Source organism: Myxocyprinus asiaticus, chromosome 7, assembly GCF_019703515.2.
Source record: "Myxocyprinus asiaticus isolate MX2 ecotype Aquarium Trade chromosome 7, UBuf_Myxa_2, whole genome shotgun sequence".
NCBI lineage: Eukaryota > Metazoa > Chordata > Actinopteri > Cypriniformes > Catostomidae > Myxocyprinus > Myxocyprinus asiaticus.
Genome location: NC_059350.1, coordinates 27,581,510 through 27,606,476, shown reverse-complemented (window position 1 = coordinate 27,606,476; position 24,967 = coordinate 27,581,510). Strand labels below are relative to the sequence as shown.

The window sequence follows — 24,967 nt, the reverse complement described above, 5'->3', positions numbered from 1 at the left end:
GCAGTGATTATATGCCATACTTCGATCTACAGTTGAAGTCAGAAATTTACATACACCTTAGCCAAATATATTTAAACTCAGTTTTTCACAATTCCTGACATTTAATCGTAGAAAACATTCCCTGTCTTAGGTCAGTTAGGATCACTACTTTATTTTAAGAATGTGTAATGTCAGAATAATAGTAGAGAGAGAGAAATAAAAGCTGAAATAATTCATTCATCACATTCCCAGCGGGTCAGAAGTTTACATACACTTTGTTAGTATTTGGTAGTATTGCCTTTAAATTGTTTAACTTGGGTCAAATTTTCTATCGGATTGAGGTCAGGGCTTTGTGATGGCCACTCCAATACCTTGACTTTGTTGTCCTTAAGCCATATTGCCACAACTTTGGAGGTATGCTTGGGGTCATTGTCCATTTGGAAGACCCATTTGCGACCAAGCTTTAACTTCCTGGCTGATGTCTTGAGATGTTGCTTTAATATATCCACATAATTTTCCTTCCTCATAATGCCATCTATTTTGAGAAGTGCACCAGTCCCTCCTGCAGCAAAGCACCCCAACAACATGATGCTGCCACCCCCATGCTTCATGGTTGGGATGGTGTTCTTCACCTTGCAATCCTCACCCTTTTTCCTCCAAACATAACGATGGTCATTATGGCCAAACAGTTCTATTTATGTTTCATCAGTCCAGAGGACATTTCTCCAAAAAGTAAGATCTTTTGTTCTCTATGTGCACTTGCGAACTGAATTCTGGCTTTTTTATGGCGGTTTTGGAGCAGTGGTTTCTTCCTTGCTGAGCAGCCTTTCAGGTTGTCGATATAGGACTCGGTTTACTGTGGATATAGATACTTGTCTATCTGTTTCCTCCAGCATCTTCACAAGGTCCTTTTGCTGTTGTTCTGGGATTGATTTGCACTTTTCGCACCAAACTACGTTCATCTCTAGGAGACAGAATGCGTCTCCTTCCTGAGCAGTATGATGGCTGCGTGGTTCCATGGTGTTTATACTTGCATACTATTGTTTGTAGAGATGAACATGGCTGATCTTGGCTGATTTCTTTTGATTTTCCCATGATGTCAAGCAAAGAGGCACTGAGTTTGAAGGAAGGCCTTAAATACATCCACAGGTACACCTGCAATTCAGTACACCTCCTATCAGAAACCAAAAATCACAGGGCTTAATGACTACAGACCTGTCGCCCTCATTTGAGAGACTGGTGTTGACCCACCTGAAGAACATCACTGGACGCTTTCTAGATCCCCTTCAATTTGCTTATCGAGCAAACAGGTCTGTGGATGATGCAGTCAACATGGGATTGCATCATATCCTGCAACATCTGGACAGACCAGGGACATATGCAAGGATCTTTTTTGTGGACTTCAGTTCGGCTTTCAACACCATCATCCCAGCTGTACTCCAGAATAAATTACACCAACTCTCTGTTCACATGTCTATCTGTAAGTGGATTACCAGCTTGCTGACGGACAGGCAGCAGCTTGTGAGACAGGGGAAACTCACTTCCAGCACCTGTACAATCAGCACTGGTGCCCCCCAGGGATGTGTGCTCTCCCCACTACTCTTCTCCCTCTACACCAATGACTGTATTGCCAAGGACCCTTCTGTCAAGCTCCTGAAGTTTGCAGATGACACCACTGTCATCGGCCTCATCTGAGATGACAATGAGTCTGCATACAGAAGGGAGGTTGAACAGCTGGCTGTCTGGTGCAATCAAAACAACCTTGAGCTGAACACACTCAAAATGGTGGAGATGATTGTGGATTTTAGGAGGAACACCCCAACACTGACCCCCCTCACCATTCTAAACAGCGCTGTGGCAGCAGTGGAGTCATTCAGGTTCCTGGGCACTACCATCTCACAGCACCTGAAGTGGGAGACACACATTGACTCCATTGTGAAAAAGGCCCAGCAGAGGTTGTATTTTCTTCGCCAGTTGAGGAAGTTCAACCTGCCACAGGTGCTGCTGATACAGTTCTACTCTGCAGTCATTGAGTCTGTCCTCTTGTGGCAGCGGGGGCATGGTCAAGCATCTCTCCGGGGAGAGAGAAAGCGGTAAGGGTGCTTACACCTGAGCTAAATTATGTCAACACCTGTCTCTAATTTCAGTGAGCACGGGGAGAGCGGCATAAATAGAGCCACACAGCACTTAGACGAGAGAGAGCCTGGGTATGGACTATGAAGTTAAAAGTTACTATGAATACAAATCTGAGAGTTTATTGTGTAAGCTAGTTTGTGGATGTGTTTAGACTGTGGTTTCCAACAACGTAAAGCCCTGAGAGTGTGTATGTGCTGCAGTAAGGAAAATAAAAATGCCTACCTGAACCAGGAAATCTGCTTCTCGCCGCCTCCTTCCACTGAGAAGTGTCACACTGGTGCCGAAACACGGAAGAATTTGAAGTTTGATTAAAGATGGATAGAAGTCGCCCCGTAGAGTCCTCCCAGTTGGCGGAGATCCTCCAAGCCCTCGCTGGCCTACATCGGAGCCACCAGCAATCCCTGCTTGAGCTCCAACAAGATCAAGACCGCCGGTTTGTGGAGCTCATGCGCGCTCCAGAGGACCAACAGGCGATCTGGAGCCTTCTCAGCCAGGAGGCATCCCCAGCCGCGAACCCGGACACCCACACGCCGTTACCCCCGCCTACGTTACAAAAGATGGGGGCGGCGGATGACCCAGAGGCGTTCCTGGATCTCTTTGAACGCACCGCCGAGATCTGGGGCTGGCCGCTCGACAAGTGGGTGGCCCGACTCATACCGCTGCTGTCCGGGGAAGCCCAACTCGCGGCTCAACAACTACCAGCGATGAGCCTCCTGGCCTACGGAGACTTAAAAAAAGCCATCCTGCAGCGGGTTGGTCGGAGTCCGGAAGAAAGTCGTCAGCTCTTCCGGAGCCTGAAGTTGGAGAACTCCGTCCGCCCGTTTGCCTTCGCCCAACGGCTCTGCGACGCCTGCCGAAGATGGTTGCTAGCGGGGGACCGCGGCGTCGACGTGATCATCGACCAGGTGGTACTGGAACAATTAATACGTCAACTGCCAAAAGGGATGGCGGAGTGGGTCCAGTGCCACCGTCCAGCGTTGCTGGAGGAAGCTGTCCGGCTTACGGAGGACCACATGGCGGCGATCCCGAGGGCGGAAGAGCCCTCACTCTCTCTCTTCCCCCGTCTCATTCCCCTCCCCATCTCCTCTCGTTCTGCTCTCTCTCCAGGTCCCGTTCCTGCCCCACGCAGACGAGGAGGACTTCAGCCACGGAGACCAGTTCCCCGGGTGTGGGAGGCGCCGCTCTCCCCCTCAGGGGGGGGCGCCCGCTGACGCAAGTGCGGGCATAGCGCCTGGGCCGGCCTGCTGGAGGTGCGGAGACCCGAGCTACTTCCGAGATCAGTGCCCTCTGATGGAGCTGGGGACAGTGGTGCGGGTCTCTGACCTCCCACAGGCTGCCCTCGACCGGGCTGGAGCGTACCGGATACCGGTAAGCATCAAGGGGGTACTCACCAAGCGTTGGTGGACACTGGTTGTAATCAAACCACAATCCACCAACGCCTGGTTCAACCCGAGGCATTGGTCACAACTAAAACGGTGAAGGTGAAATGTGTACACGGGGATATTCACAAGTATCCGGTAGTGACCCTGACGATTAAATTTCGGGGGAAAAAGCATAGAGTGGAGGCCGCGGTTAGTTCCCGCCTCACTCATCCGATTTTAATTTTGGGGACTGATTGGCCTGATTTTAGAATTTTATTAAAGGGAATTTGCACGGATGGGTCCTGTACGAAAATAGGGAGATGTGTGATGTGCGATGCTCTGACAGGGGAGGCGGAGCCGGGGCTGTCCTCAACAGCTCCACGTCATAATGACGAGAGAGGGGGCGAGGCTGCAGCCGCTCCCCTTCTCAGGGAATTCCCTGATGGGGATTTCCCTTTGGAGCAGTCGCGAGACGAAACCCTCAAACACACCTTTGACCAAGTGAGAGTCATCGATGGTCAACGACTCCAGCCTGACATTGCCCTTTCATACCCCTATTTTGCGATTTATAAATGAGCGGTTGTATAGAGTGACACAGGACACTCGGACCAAAGAGGATACAACCCAACTTTTGATTCCAAGGAGCTGTCGGGAAATGGTATTCCAGGTGGCTCATTATAATCCCATGGCGGGTCACCTAGGAGAAAGGAAAACACTGAACCGTCTAATAGCCCGTTTCTATTGGCCGGGCATTGGTGGCGATGTCCGCAGGTGGTGTGTGGCATGCCGCGAATGCCAGCTGGTTAACCCACCGGCCACCCCAAAAGCGCCATTGCGCCCTCTCCCTCTGATCGAGGTCCCCTTTGAGAGAATTGGAATGGACCTCGTCGGGCCATTAGAACGGTCAGCACGCGGACATCGCTTTGTATTGGTCCTAGTGGACTATGCAACGCGATATCCGGAAGCAGTGCCTCTTCGCAACATCTCAGCACGCAGTGTTGCGGAGGCACTCTTCAAAATAATCTCCCGGGTGGGGATTCCGAAAGAAATCCTCACCGATCAGGGCACAACATTTATGTCACGGACACTACGCGAACTGTACGAGTTGTTAAATATTAAATCGATTCGCACCAGTGTATACCATCCTCAAACGGATGGCCTGGTGGAACAATTTAATAAAACCCTCAAAAACATGATTCGTAAGTTCGTGCACGATGATGCTAGAAATTGGGATAAATGGCTCGACCCCCTGTTATTTGCAGTACGAGAGGTCCCGCAAGCCTCCACTGGCTTCTCCCCATTCGAGCTGCTGTATGGGCGATGCCAATGCGTGTGCTTGATGTATTTTGAGAAGCCTGGGAGGAGGGACCTTCAAACAGTAAAAATGAAATTCAGTACGTTCTTGATCTTAGAGCAAAACTCCACACTTTGGGGCAGCTAACACAGGAGAATTTGCTCCAAGCTCAAGAACGACAGCGCCGACTGTATGACAGGGGAACTCAGCTAAGGGAATTTGCACCGGGAGATAAAGTGCTTGTATTGCTTCCCACATCAAGCTCTAAATTACTCGCCAAGTGGCAAGGACCCTTTGAGGTCACACGATGAGTGGGAGATCTCGATTTTGAGGTTAAACGAACTGATAGAGGGGGCGCACGTCAAATATACCACCTCAATCTCCTGAAATTGTGGAGGGAGGCGGTTCCCGTGACGTTGGCTACGGTAGTTCCCGAGAAGGCGGAGCTCGGACCGGAGGTGAGTTCAAAACATAATCAGTTCATCCCGGTCATTTGCGGAAACCACCTCTCACCGAGCCAACTCGCGGAGGTTGCTAGGTTGCAACAGGAGTTTGCAGATGTGTTCTCCCCTCTACCGAGACGTACAAACCTCATCCATCACCACATCGAGACCGAGCCGGGGGTCGTGGTATGTAGCCGCCCCTATTGAATACCCGAACACAAAAAGAAAATCGTTCGGTAAGAATTGGATGCGATGTTTGATATGGGGGTAATAGAAGAATCCCACAGCGATTGGTCCAGCCCAGTTGTTCTAGTGCCTAAGAGCGACGGGTCTGTGCGATTCTGTGTGGATTATAGAAACGTCAACGCGGTGTCTAAATTTGATGCGTATCCAATGCCTTGCATTGATGAGTTGCTCGATCAGTTGGGCACTGCTCGTTTTTAATCGACATTGGATTTGAAGAAGGGTTATTGGCAGGTCCCCTTGACACCAATTTCCCGTGAGAAAACCGCCTTCTCCACACCGTTTGGATTACACCAAATTGTGACACTTCCGTTTGGTTTGTTTGGAGCCCCGGCTACGTTTCAGCGTCTCATGGACTGAATCCTCAGACCGCATTTAGCTTACGCCGCTGCCTATTTAGATGACATCATTATTTATAGCAATGATTCGCAGCGGCATATGCAACATCTGAGGGCGGTTCTGAGATCGCTGCGCTGAGCGGGACTCACAGCGAATCCGAAGAAGTGCGCGATTGGACGGGTGGAGGTACGGTATCTGGGGTTCCACTTGGGCCACAGGCAGGTGCGTCCCCAAATTGACAAGACAGCAGCGATTGCGACTTGCCCGAGACCCAAGACCAAAAAGGGGGTGAGACAGTTCCTGGGGCTGGCTGGCTATTATAGAAGGTTCGTACCTAATTATTCGGACGTCACCAGCCCGCTGACTGATCTCACTAAAAAGGGAGCCCAAGACCCAGTCCAGTGGATGGAGCAGTGTCAACGGGCGTTCACGCAAGTTAAAGCTGCACTTTGCGGGGGGCCGCTTTTACATTCACCTGACTTCTCTCTCCCGGAGAGATGCTTGACCACGCCCCCGCTGCCACACCTCTGCACTTCAGTAACTGTCTGGTTTGGTTCAGCTACGTAATCAGACATCAGAAGACTACAACGGACAGTTCGGACTGCTGAGAGGATTATTGGTTGCCCCCTGCCCCCCCTTCAAGAACTAGACACTTCCAGAGTGAGGAGAAAGGCTGGAAAAATCACTCTGGACCCCACTCACCCTGCCCATTACCTTTTTTTTTTTTTTTACTTTTGCCATCTGACTGATGCTTCAGAGCTCTGAGCACCAGAACCGTCAGGCACAGGAACAGTTTTTTCCCTCAGGCTATATCTCATGAACAGTTAAATTGCCCCATTGAGCAATAACTATGTGCAATACACAGTTTAGTCTTTTTTTATATTTATCCAACACATCCAACTTCTTCTGCCATTTCATCCCTCTGGGGAAAAAACAAAAAACATTTGCACTGAACATAACAGATAATAGATTTGTATTAGATTGCACTACGTATGTGTATGAATGTGTGTTTCTGTGTGTGTGTATGTACGTATGTGTATAACTATTATTTTTATTTTTTATTACTATATATGTGTTGTTGCTGTTTTTGTATTGTTGTACACTGGAAGCTCCTGTCACCAAGACAAATGCCTTGTATGCATAAGCATACTTGGCAATAAAGCTTATTCTGATTCTGAGAAGCTAATTGTCTAAAGTCTTGACATGATTTTCTGGAATTTTCCAAGCTGCTTAAAGGCACAGTTAACTTAGTGTATGTAAACTTCTGACCCACTGGAATTGTGATTTGTGATAGTCAATTAAACGTGAAACAATCAGTCTGTAAACAATTGTTGGAAAAATTACTCATGTCATGCACAAAGTAGATGTCCTAAACGACTTGCCAAAACTACAGTTTGCTAATATTAAATCTGTGGAATGGTTAAAAATGACTTCAACCTAAGTGTATGTAAACTTCTGACTTCAACTGTACATTGCATTGAACAATTTCAACTCTTATTTTAATTAAACTTTTTCTTCTGTTTTCATAATGTTCTCTGTTCTACCACATGGCTTGATAGACCAGTGAGATGTGTCTATTTGATTTCTATGAAAGTAAAAGTGTTGTATAATATGAGAGCTTTTAGATTTAAATTTGAGAACGTTTACAAAACGTTTTTTAGAGGTAAGTCGGTACACATTAGTAGAAAATATCCTGTACCATATTTTAAAATGAGATTTATGACCCTTTTTTATGACTGCACCTGTTTTTGGAGCCCCCCCATACAAACAGGGTAATGTTATTAAAACACAATAATGCATTTTGTTTATTTTATCTGTAGATTTAACACAAAAGGTCTTACTTTTTTATTTTTAATACATAGGAGATAATATGTTTCTAAAACAATGGGTATTGGCAGTGAAGCAAACTCATTCAAATTTTACTTTAAAGCTGCACTATGGAAGTTTGGGCTCTCTAGAGACATCCGTGGTTGAAACCTAAAATTGCAAGTAACTTGCCAAGGAACATTTTTGCGCAAGTTGTTTTTCTGCACTGCTCACTGTGCAGATGAATCTCATGGTTTGAGGTTACCTGGATACGGCCTGTGATCACTCAGAGACATTCATCTGCAGAACCGGAGTTATGTGCTATTTTGACTTTGATATAATTTTATTCATTTATCACAAAGATATTTAACACCAAGATATTACTTGCTTTGAGGAAGATAAACGGCACATATTTTACATATTCTAATATGATTATTCATGTGTTATCCACCACACATTAAAGGGATAGTTCACCCAAAAACCAAAATTCTCTCATCTACTCACCCTTATGCCATCCCTGATGTGTGACTTTCCACTGCAGAACACAAACAGAGATTTTTTGAAGAATATCTCAGCTCTGTAGGTCCATACAATGTAAGTGGATGGTGATCAGCACTTTTAAAGCTCCAAAAAGCACAGACAGTCATAGTAAAATCCAGTGGTTAAATTAATGTCTTCTAAAGTGATACGATTGCTTTGGGTGAGAAACAGATCAATATTTAAGCCCTTTTCACTATAATTGTTTACTTCTAGTCAGTTTCCAATGAGCGTTCACGAGGGGACAGAGTTTGCGCAGCCTCTTGTGCATTGGCATGTTCAAATGAAAGCAAAAGCAAAGAAGCTTGAGAACAGCATTGTAAATAAACCGAACTGCACTTCCTGTTGTATCACGCCAGTTATCGTGTAAACATGCAAATGCGCTTGCAATCACGCAAGAGGCTTCGTGAATTCAGTCCTGTCATTAATGAGCATAAACGGTTTAGAGTTTATGCGCCCACCAAATACGCAATCAAACTCTGCGAGCATTGTGTCGGCGTGGGCTCGGCTTTCAGAATGAAAAAACGAGCTGAGAGCAAAGCTTCTTGAGATTCATGCATTCACAGTGAACACAAGCAGCCTCAACGAGTGCCGCTTTACATTAAACAGCGCTTGTGGCTATCAGACAGAGGAAAATATGCTTGTTTTCACGTGCTTGTTGAAACATTTGTAAAATGCCATCTTTATAAAAGACAAACTGATCTTTTACGCTTGTTAACAATATACAAAAACACACAAATGGAATCAGGCTGTAGCACTTATTTTACATGCTACAGAAAATTCCAATAATTTCAAGGATCCTTTTCGTTGACGTCCATGGACAGTAAAATAATCCAGTTGCTGTGAAGCAGTGAAAGCGGCGAAGATGCTTGTCCATCTGCTGTCACACAGAAGGAAATTCTACAAACTGTCGTTCAACAGTGAGCACCACAGGAAGTAGAATAAAAACTCAGATCCACCCGCTTTGAAGCATGCAAATCTTGAAGCCGATTCTAGTAGAAAGTGATGTTGATGTGCAGAGTAGAGTTACCCTAAAATTCTGACGAGATGACGCCATTGGAACTTGGCCCCTAATTAAATTAAATTAAATGCATTAGTGTTTTAGTAACAAAACTCTGTTTGTTAAAATACCGTAATGCTAAACTTTTATCTTTGTTAAACCATATGTTTGTCAGACCCTTTTGTGTTAAAGCTACAGCTAAAAGTGCAAAATTGTGTTTTAGTAACATTACCCTGTTTGTTAAACTAATGCAGTCATATTCTTTAACTATGTCAGTGAGTTTGCTGCACAACCATCACCTTTTTGTTTTAGATACTCCTGTACCCCTCTTTGTTAAAAATAAAGTTTTATATCATGCATTATTTTGTCATCCCAGTTTTCCACTAAGCATTGTACACCATTAAAGAAACCTCATTAAAACACGTTCATAAACACGTGGGGGTTGTTGGTGGTCATAAACACTTTTGAGGGTGGTTAGGTGGGAGAGAGGGTGTGGCTGTCATAAAGGGTCCTAAATCTTGTTTTGACACATGGTGCAGGATATTCACTACTCTCATTATGAGAGTCAAAGATTGGTTTGACTGTGAAATGTGTGTCCAAAGTCATGCAATTTATTTTCATTGAAATGAATCCTTACCTTACCTATCCTTACTGTTAGTTACCATCAGTTGTTGATGCTAAAAGAAACTATATTCACACATAGCATGGATGCGGTACAGAAACTGTGCAAATATCATTAATATGCACTCATATAACACTTCTGTGAGATACCTGCTGAACTGCCGCTATTCTTAATGAGACGGTACCATTTTAGCATTTGTACATATCAATGTAAACTCTAAAGAAATAATTGTAAATAATACAATTATGCATATAAACAACAAACATGTAAGAAATGTGTAATAAATGTGTAAATATGCACATATTAAATATGCATATATTAAATGTATGGGTGTTTCACCAAACATTATTACATACCTCGGGTCTTTAGCGACCTAGCACTACTATATCACAAATGGACCTACAAAATGCCTAGATAGTCTAAAAAATTGTAAAGCATTTCCAAGACAATTAAAAAATAATATAATAGAATATATTCTGCTGTATTTATTTTTTATTTGTTTTATTTTTTCATATATCAAAGAGATGATGCAACAAATCATAGAACAGGATTCATTACTTCCACACTGAAATGTCATAAAACTCAAGTGGCTGTCAAACACATATTGAGCTACACATAACAGAAGCTACACTTATGCATTTTTTTTCAGGCACTTATTGAGTCTAAATACAGTAGACACACAATTTACATAATTTCAGTGATTACACCCAAATGAAGACACCCCCATCAAGATTTGCAATCTGTTTCAGATTTCATTTGCATTAAGCTTGCATGTCATGTCAAAAGTCTGAGTAAAACCAAATATTTACTAGCCAATGGCAATTCTTTTTCCAATTTGTCTGTAGAGGGTTGTAATGAAAAGTGCTATATTAATAATTGTAGTAGTAATAATAATAATAGTAATAAGACTCAAATACCCCCCAAAAACACAAAACAAGCATTTAACCTAAATATTTCAGTAAAAAGACTTCTCTTCTCACTCCAGAGAAATTAGCCGCTGACGTTGGCACATCGTATGGCTGTTATTTTGTCCCTGCATTCTCTGGATTATATGCTCCATACTGGGAACCAAGTGCTAGAGGGTTAGTAATTGAGCCATCCTTTTAAAATATCATTTTGGTCTGATCTTTGCATGTGTTGTAAATGTAAATACATCAAAGCCTGAGGAGAATAAACTCTAGAGTAGGACAGGTTAAGAGGGAGAAGGTTATTTTGGGCAGGATAAAGAAAATGAAGGATTCATAAAAATGCTACATGCAAAGTAAATCATGAGTGATGGTGTTAAGACATTTTTCTTCTGTAAGATGCAATTGCAGTACCTTATGTATTAACATGTTAATTGTACTACATTAACCTATTTCTCGCTTAACAGAATCATCTGTGGTTTGACACAGTTCACCAATAGGAGTCATTTGGCTTTTGCAGCACTCGAAGCTGTCTGCTTCCAGACACGGGAGGTATATGTCTCTGCTTTGGCATTAATTTACATGATTATGTGTTCTTAATTTTACAGTCTTGAGTAGAGGTATGTTTCAAAGATCAAACTTAAGAGTGTATTATTACAGATAAATTAGTGACTATCAGAAATATTTTTAAAGATGCTGAAAAACTTGTATTTGTTTCAGATTCTGGATGCGATGAACCAGGATAGTGGGATTCATCTGTCTCAGCTCCAGGTTGATGGAGGCATGACATCCAACAGGCTACTGATGCAGCTGCAGGCCGACATACTATGTATCCCAGTCGGTAAGATGCAAATTATCTATACAAAGTCTGAGAAAAAAAAAGCATCCTGCCCATGAAGGATGAAATATTCATTTAAATGTCTTTATAAGAGGATGTAATATACATAAACATTATACTGGTGGTCACAGATGGGTAGGTATGGCATGTCATTTGAATGCCATGTTGAATGTATTTGCAGTAAAGCCATCCATGCCAGAGACCACAGCTCTGGGTGCTGCCATGGCAGCAGGAGCAGCAGAGGGTGTCAGTGTGTGGAGCTTAAACCCAGAAGATCTCACAGAGGTCACTTCAGAGAAATTTGAACCTCAAATCAACCCAGAGGGTAAAGGAATCTAAAGTGTAACGTACTACATTGGACAATACAGTGTTATTATATAACATTCATTGCTAAAATGATTTAATTTCTCACATGGTTCAAAGATCGACAAACTTTACGGCCTCATCCAGGCCGACAAATTTTATGGCCTCCTCCAGGCCATAAAATTATGACTATGAATCCAGAAAATTGTTAATTGATCAACAATTTAGTGCTGACTGAAAACTGAAACTTTTATTTGTTTGTTTTTTGCTCTATGCAGAGAGTGAGCTCCGATATGCTCGCTGGAAAAAGGCTGTCCAGAGGGCTATGAACTGGGAAACCACAGAGCCAGTAAACAATGGAGATGGTGTGTGTTTTCTTCCTTTTGGCTCAATTGACTAAACAAACAACTAATCAAAGAAATCTCCATGTAGTCTAAAGCCAATACATAACAAAAGTAAATTCAGAAAAATTACAAGTTTATTATTTATGAATTAAGAAATGACAAATACATGTCTAATTTGTTGATAATCTGGAGAAAAATGTTTTTTTGTTCAGTTAGATATATAGTTTTGTAAGTTTCATGTCCAAAAGATTTAGCACCAAAGGCTCACAACAATAGTCAAATATTATGTTTGTGGTAACCAATACCAATAACCAGGTTATGACCCAGAATTCAAATTCAGGAGGAAATGGACTTTCAGACTTTTGCAGGAACACAGAGTTTTATGTTTTCTAACAGGGAAGCGAGGTCCTCCTTCTGAAGAGCTACCTTTATCCAGTGTTTTGTAACAGTCTTATCCATTATTATATAATAATAAAGTGAACACAAAGGTATTGATTAGCTGATTCAGGTGTATGTGATTCGAGGTTGAACTAAACATTGCAGTAAAGATCTCTAGGAGAAGAATTAAGCACCTGTGGCCTCATTTATTAAACGTACGTAATATCCTACACCAAAAGTGAGGAACAAATCAGGATTTATGCAAGCAGAAATTGACGTGAAAGTGTTCTTATATGTATGTCAATTTACAAGCATGAGTGCAAACCTTTTTTGTGCTCATGCTCTGATGTACCAGTGCACACTGACTTGATTTTTTTTACTTTTAGTGATGCAAATCACATTTAGTCAGTGACTGAGTGAATTTATTAAATGAGTGAGCAAGACGTGAACAAGAATATTCCAGTACAAGTCAGAATGTGGTCATATTTAGATTATGCATGCGTAATGTAAATGCTTTTGGATTTCCACTGTAACAATATTTATTTATTGACCTACAGTATCTGCACGTTTCCATAATAAATATTTTGAGACTCATGAGATACAGTAACAGACAGCTGTAATATACAGTATTTAAGAGGCTAAATCAAGCACATTTTTGGATAAAGGAGGTGGAGAGATTATAGTTTACAGCCCTTTAAACATAGGTAATCAATATACAGATGGTTGAAAGCCATTTTATTTTGTTTAATTTTTTTTTACTAACTAGCATGTGCTTTTATTGTATTCTGCCATGCGCTCGTTCATGTGTGCATGATTTTAAGAAGAATTGCGATTTTTATAAATTGGGATGCATTTAGAAACTTTTTCGTGCATACTAACAGGCAGATTTAGAAAATGCGTTATGTGGTGGCAAGGGGGTGGCATGAGGACTATGAGGGGTGGCAACGCCAAAGCAAGCGCCCATGCATAGTTCCTCTGGATTAAGGTACCAAGCTTCATTGCAACAAGATATAGTTCATTTATTTAAGTCATTTATCAAAATACTAATGTCCATGAATTTGCAATGTAGTTGCATTTCCATGGAGTAGCTAAGTAATTTTGCTACTGTTTTTCTAATATTAAAATAATTGAATGCATTTTTGTATTCTTACATACAGTTGAAGGCAGACATTTACATACACTTAGACTGAAGTCATTAAACCTCATTTTTTAACCACTCCACAGTTTTCATATTAGCAAACTATAGTTTTGGCAAGTCGTTTAGGACATTTTGTGCATGACGCGAGTAATTTTCCAACAATTGTTTACAGACAGATTGTTTCACTTTTCATTGACTATATCACAATTCCAGTGGGTCAGAAGTTTACATACACTAAGTTAACTGTGCCTTTTAAACAGCTTGGAAAATGTCAAGCCATTAGGCAATTAGCCAGTTAGCTTCTGATTAGCTAATTGGAGACAATTGGAGGTGTACCTGTGGATGTATTTTAAGGCCTTCCTTCAAACTCAGAATGGGACTTCCTTCCAAGACCTCAGAAAAAGAATTGTGGACCTCCACAAGTCTGGTTCATCCTTGCGAGCAATTTCCAAATGCCTGAAGGTACCACGTTCATTTGTACATCATAACGCTCAGGAAGGAGATACATTCTGTCTCCTAGAGATGAACATAGTTTGGTGTGAAAAGTGCAAATCAATCCCAGAACAACAGCAAAGGACCTTGTGAAGATGCTGGAGGAAACAGGTAGACAAGTATCTATATCCACAGTAAAACAAGCCCTATATCGACATAACCTGAAAGGCTACTCGGCAAGGAAGAAGCCACTGCTCCAAAGCTGCCATAAAAAAGCCAGACTACAGTTTGCATGTGCACATGGGAACAAAGATATTTTGGGATAAATATCCCCTGGTCAGATGAAACAAAAATTGAACTGTTTGGCCATAATGACCATCGTTATGTTTGGAGGAAAAAGGGTGAGGCTTGCAAGCCGAAGAACACCATCCCAACCATGAAGCATGGGGGTGGCAGCATCATGTTGTGGGGGTGTCTTGCTGCAGGAGGGACTGGTGCACTTCACAAAATAGATGGCATCATGAGGAAGGAAAATTATGTGGATATATTGAAGCAACATCTCAAGACATCAGCCAGAAAGTTAAAGCTCAGTGGCAAATGGGTCTTCCAAATGGACAATGACCCCAAGCATACCTCCAAAGTTGTGGCAAAATGGCTTATGGACAATAAAGTCAAGGTATTGGAGTGGCCATCACAAAGCCCTGACCTCAATCCGATAGAAAATTTGTGAGCAGAACTGAAAAAGCGTGTTCGAGCAAGGAGGCCTACAAACCTGACTCAGTTACATCAGTTCTGTCTGGAGGAATGGGCCAAAATTCCAGCAACTTGTTGTGAGAAGCTTGTGGAAGGCTACCCAAAACGTTTGACCCAAGTTAAACAATTTAAAGGCAATGCTACCAAATACTAACAAAGTGTATGTTAATTTCTGACCCACTAGGAATGTGATGAAAGAAATAAAAGCTGAAATAATTCATTCTCTCTACTATTATTATTATTTCACATTCTTAAAATAAAGTAGTGATCCTAACTGACCTAAGACGGGGAATGTTTTCTACGATTAAGTATCAGGAATTGTGAAAAACTGAGTTTAAATGTATTTGGCTAAGGTGTATGTAAACTTCTGACTTCAACTGTAACATCAAAAATAAATAACAAAATCTCAATCTCCAGAGCACCAAGGCATTGTCTATTAAACACATCAACAGATTCTAAATGTTTATTAGCTTGACCGGTGCTAGTTGTCACACTTTTTACTCCAGAAAATATTTCTCAGAGTTGGTGGTAGGTTTATTTTAAGTCATATATCTGTATAGCCACATACTAGGGTTGTAACAGTTCTCGGTAAAAAACCAAACTGTACGGTTCGCCTCCCACGCTTCGGTAAGCATTAAAAAACCGAACCGTATGGTTCGCCACCCACGCTTCGGTAAGCATTAAAAAACCGAACCATATGGTTCGCCACCCACGCTTCGGTAAGCATTGGCACCATGGTTTAATGTTTAATGATGCCTCTGGAGCACAAGGTTTGGTGAAGAAAACAAAGCGTCAAATAGACACGCACAGTTACAACCACCGCTAATGCACCTGAATGGATCTGTAAATGGATAAGCTCTGCCTGTGTTTCACGTGGGTCAGCTTGATGACATCACTGTTCTGCTTTTATAATTTCTCAATTTATAAATGAGGCCCCTTGTTTTTTAGGTTTGACTAAATCAATAGTTGCTTAATTGATCCACTTGTTTTCTCTTTCTTTCCACTGTCTTGCGTGAAATGGACCTGTGTTCTGGACAACCAACAGAGGAGAATAGTATCTTCAGTAGTGTACCCTTGGGCTTTTACATTCTGGGTAGCATGTTTATGTTAATTGGAGCAAAGTACATTGCAGGTCAGTGTGCTCACGGAGAGAGTGACTGAGCATGTGGGAGTGACTGAGAGAAAGCGAATGAGATAGATGCATGTTTTTGGATGTTTGTTTTGGATGTTTGTTCTGCTCCAAGTCCATAGACCTTAGAGCGAGTGATGAAAATTATGTTTCATGTAGGGATGTGCCAGTATGGTCGACTAATCAACTAGTTGTCTAACAACTGACTAGTCGATCAATGGGGTTGACTACTAACAATATTTTCAGTGGTGGTAGTTAAATGGGAGACGCAATTCTCATAATAATTGAGAGACGAAACTTCTTAGAGCGTTTCTATGTGATGATAACTTGTGCTTTATAAGTGAATAACAGTCAGCACAGTAAAACCCTCTGCAAGAAGTTTCATCTCTTTTAATGCTTTAGGTATAGTCTTTTTATGTGCTGTTGTTCCAGCAATCAAAGCACAGAATCAATACATTACAAGACGATAACTGTTAAACGTTAAATCCTCTTCTGTGAGTAATATTTCCATATTTATGAGGTGCTGTGGAGAGATTAAAGTATTTTGCTGATTCTGTCTGACACTGCTTAAATACTTGATAGTAATAAATAGTAAAAAAAAGTTTTAAACTGCTTGATGTCGTGAACTAGATATGTACTCGCAATATTATCTTGCAGTTCTGTGCTTTTCAAAGCGCAGCGAGGATTGCCCTGAAGCACTCTGGTTTGAAGCGCATCATTCTGTGTTCAGGATGCACATAAGCAGTTTTGTGCTACTTTGTATTAGGCTCTTATTTCTTTCTTTTTTTGATCGTTTTGTGCAATAACATGTTACAGTTATTTAGCCTTTTTATTTGTTGAATAACCATCAGTGACCATGTTGAAGTGCTGCACTTTGTGTCCGTATATCCCTCTAAAACGCATCTGAACGGTGTCATGTCAACATAAGAGTCTAATTGTACATTTATTAACAACGTTCAAACAACCAACCAACTTGTTGATTATGAAAATTGGTAGTTTTGCACATCCCTACTGACATGATATTGTTTCGGGCTAACCAAAACCCATTATTAAGTGTTGGTTTCCACTGTTTCACAGTCTCCATTCTTCTAAAAGTCTCTTCTCATCTGTAGTGTTGTCTGTTTTACTGGTGAGCAATTTTAAGATATGTCCTCTTTGTTGTTCTAATTTGCAATGTTTTCCCCACAACAGGGCAAAAATAGACTTGAATCCCTCTGCATTTTAGAAGATGGGAGACAAAGTCAGAGGAACAAGAGAGGGCCCATGGCATACTCTTCAAACTCAAGATGTAGTGGTCTTGACTATGCCCCCTTCTAAAGGCATTCCAACTGAAATAGAAGCTGGTAATGCTTAGAGCTGACATTGTTCCTCAAAATGATCCATGAAGAAATGTCTGGATAGGTAGCAGAAATTTATTTTTATTGACCATAATTGGTAACATCATCAATATTTATGTTATGTTGCTGAACCTGCAGAGCATATACTATAGTATACCTGGACTATTCAACATAAGGATCTCTCCACTTGTTGTTGTTGTTGTTGCAATGACACACTTTTTCTTGTGCTTTGTCTGTACAGTAAATTCTTATGGAACTATCATTGGTGGTAAGTGCTCTCAGGTGTGCTAATCAATCCTTGTCAAATTCGATTATGGGGTAAGCTTTCGCACTATACTTGTGTGAGCTTGGTGTTATTTTACAAGCTTAGAAGATACACTGTTAGTTGTACAATTTAGGAATAACTCTTTAAAAAAAATGTTTAGTAAACAACAGCTTTAGTGCACTTTTATAATGTGTTATGCTGTTTTGTGTTTAAACAGCAAGGGAATGGTACAATCTCATGTAAATAATGTAGTAATGTTTTTTTCCTCCTAAATATTTCAAATGCATTTGTCAGTTGAATCACAAGATTTTGTTGACGATACACTTGACAAAAATACTGTGCATAGAAATTTTAGTCAAGTTAACCAATCTAAAACACTGTGGCCTTGCTGATAGAAGTTGCACTGCTGCGTAGATTCAGGCATCAACATTTTTACTTCCATGACACTTGAGCAGTAAAAGGCAACTTCTATAAGCCCAGGAAGAACTACTGACAATACTGAACCAACAAACTGTTTTGTCTTATTTTTGGTCAAGTCACTCTCTGAAATTGTGTATGTAAATTACTGTGCAGCAAAAAACTTTTTTTTTATGTGCACTTTGATCAAATGAATTATAACAAGTATTTCCATTCAGTAGCAGCAACTGATTCCTGATTACATTTTTAACTCAAAAGGGAATATTTGGAACCTACTTTTCTCAAATACTTGACACTTGTGTAAATGAAATCACATAAGATGTAAGACAATGAAGAATATATAACTGCATTTGGTTGGAAAAAACAGATGAAGGATATATTTTTATTTTTTTGTGAAAGTTTTTAAAAATGTGATTGCCAAGTTATTAGTGCAATAAAATTATGCTCTTATTTGCATTATAAAGAGCCAACCATTTTTTGTGACATAAGGACAATAATGTAACAAATTATTGTGTAACAAACAAGTAGCCAGTATTAAACTTTAATTTATATTTTATCATCTCTGTATATGGCTCTTTTTGTTATTATTATTAAACGGACAATAATTTGCATAAATGGAGATATCAGAAATACTTGTAAAGTATAATTTGTATCGCAGATGTTTTGTTTTTTGTTTTAATTAAAAGCTGTGATGTTTACATTTTGATGTGTCTTTGTCACATTGAGTACTAACTGTTTTGATCAGCACTGATCTTGCATCTCTTTGATTTTCAGATCTCTCCACAGGATTTCAAACTTATTTTTATCATTGCATGCTTTGCCAGAAAATAATTTCTCCCCCAAGTATTTCTTTTCAAAAAGTATGCAGAGTTGTTGGGATCCATGTTCTTCACAGACAAACTCGTGACAAACTCCAAATGGGCTGTTTTAAGGACTGTCCTTAACAAGAAAACAATCGTGATAAAACAGTCCACTAAATCTCAGTTTCACGAATCACACCTGGATTGTGAACTTGTAACCTTCGAATTTCCAGAATTCACGTGTTTCCCTTGTGAAAAAAATAGCCCCGGTCTCCCTATATATATATATATATATATATATATACACAGTGGTGTGAAAAAGTGTTTGCCCCCTTCCTGATTTCTTATTTTTTTGCATGTTTGTCACACTTAAATGTTTCAGATCATCAAACAAGTTTAAATATTAGTCAAAGATAACACAAGTAAACACAAAATGCAGTTTTTAAATGAAGGTTGTTATTATTAAGGGAAAACAAAATCCAAACCTACATGGCCCTGTGTGAAAAAGTGTTTGCTCCACCTGTTAAAACATAACTTAACTGTGGTTTATCACACCTGAGTTCAATTTCTCTAGCCATACCCAGGCCTGATTACTGCCACACCTGTTCTCAATCAAGAAATCACTTAAATAGGACCTGCCGGACAAAGTGAAGTAGACCAAAAGATCTTCAAAAGCTAGACAACATGCCGAGATCCAAAGAAATTCAGGAACAAATGAGAAAGAAAGTAATTGAGATCTATCAGTCTGGAAAAGGTTATAAAGCCATTTAGAAAGCTTTGGGACTCCAGAGAACCACAGTGAGAGCCATTATCCACAAATGGCGAAAACATGGAACAGTGGTGAACCTTCCCAGGAGTGGCCGGCCGACCAAAATTACCCCAAGAGCGCAGCGACGACTCATCCAAAAGGTCACAAAAGACCCCACAGCAACATCCAAAGAACTGCAGGCCTCACTTGCCTCAGTTAAGGTCAGTGTTCATGACCCAACCATAAGAAAGAGACTGGGCAAAAATGGCCTGCATGGCAGAGTTCCAAGATGAAAACCACTGCTGAGCAAAAAGAACATTAAGGCTCGTCTCATTTTTGCCAGAAAACATCTTGATGATCCCCAAGATTTTTGGGAAAATACTTTGTGGACTGACGAGATAAAAGTTGAACTTTTTGGAAGGTGTGTGTCCCATTACATCTGGCGTAAAAGTAACACCGCATTTCAGAAAAAGAACATCATACCAACAGTAAAATATGGTGGTGGTAGTGTGATGGTCTGGGGCTGTTTTGCTGCTTCAGGACCTGGAAGACTTGCTGTGATAAATGGAACCATGAATTCTGCTGACTACCAAAAAAATCCTGAAGGAGAATGTCCGGCCATCTGTTCGTGACCACAAGCTGAAGCGAACTTGGGTTCTGCAGCAGGACAATGATCCAAAACACACCAGCAAGTCCACCTCTGAATGGCTGAAGAAAAACAAAATGAAGACTTTGGAATGGCCTAGTCAAAGTCCTGACCTGAATCCTATTGAGATGCTGTGGCATGACCTTAAAAAGGCAGTTCATGCTCGAAAACCCTCCAATGTGGCTGAATTACAACAATTCTGCAAAGATGAGTGGGCCAAAATTCCTCCACAGCGCTGTAAAAGACTCATTGCAAGTTATCGCAAACGCTTGATTGCAGTTGTTGCTGCTAAGGGTGGCCCAACCAGTTATTAGGTTTAGGGGGCAATCACTTTTTCACACAGGGCCATGTAGGTTTGGATTTTGTTTTCCCTTAATAATAACAACCTTCATTTAAAAACTGCATTTTGTGTTTACTTGTTATCTTTGACTAATATTTAAACTTGTTTGATGATCTGAAACATTTAAGTGTGACAAACATGCAAAAAAATAAGAAATCAGGAAGGGGGCAAACACTTTTTCACACCACTGTATATATATATATATATATATATATATATATATATATATATATATATATATATATATATGTGTGTGTGTGTGTGTATGTTCAGACCTTTTATTCCTGTCCTCACGGACACTCTTGACAAAGAGATTTTCTCACTTTCTTTTTACGATGCCTTAGCCGAACTTTCTCAATCTAAAAACTCTGAAATGCCATCGTCTAATAAATTTTCTGATCATTTTCTTGTGAATGGTTGTTCTATTTAAAGGGAAACGCAAAGGCAAGAGACTGATTGATGTGGGGAGTGGACCGACTATCCACAGCGTCATAAGCGCATGCGACTTTTATGAAGAGATTGAGCTGTCTGATTTTACAGACAACAATCGTAGAGAAATTGAAAAATGGCTAAAAAACGAAAGTGGATGTTTTGATTGGAAACCCGTGTTGCTGCACATTTGTGAACTGGAGGGGAAAAGGTAATGTAAATTAAATATTCTTATATCTGAAGCTACTTTATAGCCATTGCTGGGTAGATTAGGCTGAATTGTAATCCAGTAATGATTACAAATTACATGACTAAAATTGCAATCAATAACAAGCTCTTGGATAATATTTTTTTTTTACTCAATCTAATCTGATTACTTTTGGATAAACTCTGACCCGTGCTGGGTAGTAATGGATTACATGTAATCTGGATTATATAATCAGATTACAAAAATCAAGTATTTGTAATTGGATTAAATTACATTTTAAAGTATTTGTAATCAGACTACAGTTGTTTTTTTTATTGATTATATGATTACATATTAACAAACAAGGCATCATATTTTTACCCCGAAGCACAAGTCTCACAGATGAACATTTTGAATTTTTACGTTACAACAGTAATATATGCACCTCAGCTAAGGAATAGGTGATGGACTATTACTAAGTAATAAGGGTTAAAAGTAAGTGTGTCAGAGTTTTGAGCTGTTAGCTTTGACCTAGCAATGTCATTACTGTTGATTTCAGGTTCATTACTCTTTGTTCATGTAATGTTTCTATTGTTTTATGCATTAAAATGAACTAGATATGTTTAAAAAATATATTTCTTACTACCTCACCAATGGTGTACAGCACACACATTGAACTTAATTACTTAAAAGGATCTAGTGGATGCCATCTATCAAAAGTCCTGCCCAAAGGGTACACAATAGTTCAACTGCAAAATGTGCAGCAATACGGAACAAAGCCCATTGCTCTTCTGTTGCTGCTGATGCAGTGGGGTCCACTGCATACAACTTGACACAATTGTTCCTTGTGTGACTCAGTGGAACTATGCTGTTTAAAATATTCTGCTCTTTTAGAATATATATTAAAATAGAATTAGGTTGAAAGTAATCCAAAAGTAATAGGATTAGATTACCCAAAGAATTTAATTAAAAAGTTTACGTTACTGATTGAATTTTGTCATGTAATTTGTATTCAGTCCCTGATTACAATTCACAAGTAATCTACCCAACACTGCCTCTGACCTAACTCTTTATTTGACATATGCATTTGAGTAGGAAAAACATTAACATTGTCAAAATGTTGTTTACATGCATTTAAGAAAATTAATAGGAGGCCTAGGTAGCTCTGCGAGTAAAGACGCTGACTGCCACCCCTGGAGTTATAAGTTCGAATCCAGGGTGTGCTGAGTGACTCCAGCTAGGACTCCTAAGCAACCAAATTGGCCCAGTTGCTAGGGAGGGTAGAGTCATATGGGGTAACCTCCTCCTGGTAGCCATAATGTGGTTCTGGCTCTTGGTGGGGCACATGGTGAGTTGTGCGTGGAGAATAGCGTGAAGCCTCCACACGTGCTATGTCTCTGCGGTCTCGGACATGGAGGCATCTGAGATTCGTCCTCCACCACCCGGATTGAGGCGAGTCATTACGCCACCCCAAGGACTTTGGGAATTGTGCATTCCAAATTGAAAATAAAAATAAAAATCAGAATTTTAATTTTGTTTTGTGTTTTTACTTGCTATCTGTCTGTTACTGGGCGAAATAAAAAAAGCCTCTTTCATGATAAGGTCATGAAACACAAAAACACGTTTTGTCAAAGAAGGCAAAAAAAAGATGGTGTGAATTATTTAAATTTAGAAGACAAATGTGAAATGTAAAAAACAATTTAGACTATTGTTGTCCATATTTGAACATTTTTGTCCAGACTTCTTGAATCAATAATTAGTAAACATCTGATATGATGTAGACTGTACTTTATAAATTATTAAAAAAAAATTACGATTTCGAGAATAAAGTCATAATATATTGAGAATAAAGTCAAAATTATGAGAAGAAAGTCATATCGCTACGAGATTAAAGTGGTAATATTTCGAGAATAAAGTCGCCGCATTATGATATTAAAGACGAAATATTTTGAGAATAAAGCCAAAATGACCAGAAACAGTGCGTCATTGTCACAACGATAGAACGCAGAGCCAGCAGCTTCATCAGTGCAAGAAATGGATATGGATGATTTAGTTAAATCATACTTTAAATTAGGATTTAGCAACAAAGAAATCCTTTGTCATCTTTTGGCACATCAGCACGAAGTTATTGGGATCCGTACACTGCAGCGGTTATGTAGGAATTTTATTTATTCAGGAGAAAGAATCTGACAGACATTCGCAATGTCCCGCTCGGCATGGGTGATGCTTGGACTGGGTTTCCCGAAGTTCTAAATTGAACGTTAGTAGCACTAAAATTGTACTTACTACAGCAAGTTTCCCAAAAGCATCGTTTTCAGCACGTAAAAACGCTCGTAAATTAACTAGAGCTATATGAACCGCTCTTAAGTCCATAAATTACTATACGTATTGTTCTTGCATCTTTCATAGTTTATCAGATACAAAGGGACATTTAATAAATTATATTAATATACTTTGATCATTGGAAAGCCATTGTACACGGTTTCAGAGGATATAAACATTTCCTCACCCGCACAAACAAGGACTTTTCAAACTCTGCTGCCTTGTGCTTCACAGAAACCTGGCTGAGTTAAGCCATTCCGGACAGCGCGTTACATCTGCCAGGCTTTCAGCTGTTCAGAGTGGATCGCATCACGGAGTTAACGGGGAAAACGAGAGGCGGTGGAACATGCTTTTACATCAATGAAAGTTGGTGAACAGATGTAACAACGTTAAAGAAGATGTGCTGTCCTAATTTGGAAGCGCTCTTTATTAACTGTAAGCCTTTCTACTCGCTGTGGGAGTTTTCCTCGTTTATTTTGGTGAGTGTATATATCGCGCCAAACGTGTGTTTGAACACAGCGCTGCAACAGCTGGCTGATCAAATCACAGACACGGAACAACAATACCTGGACTCAGTTATTATTGTTCTTGGGGATTTTAACAAAGCAAACCTCACACGTGAAATGCCCAAATACAAACAGCAAATTACATGCCCAGCCAGAGACAGAAATATACTGGATCATTGCTACACAACAATAAAGGATGCATATCGCTCTGTCCCTAGAGCAGCTTTGGGACTATCTGAGCACTGTCTGGTTCATCATCTTCCAACCAACAGACAGAAATTAAAATCTGCTCAGCCTGTATTAAGGACTGTAAAAAGATGGACCAACGAAGCAGAGCTGAAACTACAAGCCTGCTTTGACTGCACTGATTGGAGTGTTTTTGAGGCTGCAGACACCAATCTGGATGAGCTCACAGACACGGTTACATCATATACCAGTTTTTGTGAGGATATGTGCATTCCTACTTATTTAACATTTAACAACTACAAACCATGGTTTACAGCAGAACTCAGGCACTTTCGTCAGGCCAAAGAGGATGCTTACAGGGGTGGGGATAAAGTCTTGTACAATCAGGCCAGGAACACACTGAATAAGGGAATCAGAGTGGCTAAAAGAAGATACTCTGAGAAGCTGAAAAACAAGTTTTCAGCTAACGACCCTGCATCAATGTGGAGTGGCATGAAACAACTTATGAATTACAGGACTCCTGCCCCCAACCCTGAGGTGGACCAACAACTGGCTGACGACCTGAATGTGCTCTACTGTAGATTTGAAAGGCCCAATCTCACATCCCACACCCACTCTGACCTTCACTTCACACAAACACCAACACCTCCTGCAGCCCCCCTCCTCCCCCTCAACCTGCATTTAAGATCTGTGAAGATGACCTGAGCCGCGTCTTTCGACAACAAAGGATAAGGAAAGCACAGGGCCCAGATGGCGTTTCACCTGCATGTCTCAGATCCTGTGCTAACCAGCTGGCCCCCATCT

General features: G+C 40.6%; 1 protein-coding gene across 3 annotated transcripts in view; it reads left to right on the top strand.

Moving 5' to 3' along the window:
* gk (glycerol kinase) overlaps window positions 1-18,699 on the top strand; it is a 54,476-nt gene extending 35,777 nt beyond the window's left edge. For 2 of the 3 annotated variants that reach the window (XM_051702503.1, XM_051702504.1), the window contains 7 exons: window positions 10,746-10,842; window positions 11,133-11,217; window positions 11,386-11,506; window positions 11,685-11,828; window positions 12,085-12,171; window positions 15,897-15,983; window positions 17,172-18,699. In XM_051702503.1, coding sequence (XP_051558463.1) covers window positions 10,746-10,842; window positions 11,133-11,217; window positions 11,386-11,506; window positions 11,685-11,828; window positions 12,085-12,171; window positions 15,897-15,983; window positions 17,172-17,182 — 632 coding nt within the window. In that variant the 3' untranslated portion in view covers window positions 17,183-18,699. The remainder of the gene's footprint in view (window positions 1-10,745; window positions 10,843-11,132; window positions 11,218-11,385; window positions 11,507-11,684; window positions 11,829-12,084; window positions 12,172-15,896; window positions 15,984-17,171) is intronic. The other variant, XM_051702505.1, reaches the window with a different exon arrangement.
* The last annotated feature ends 6,268 nt before the right edge of the window (window positions 18,700-24,967 follow it).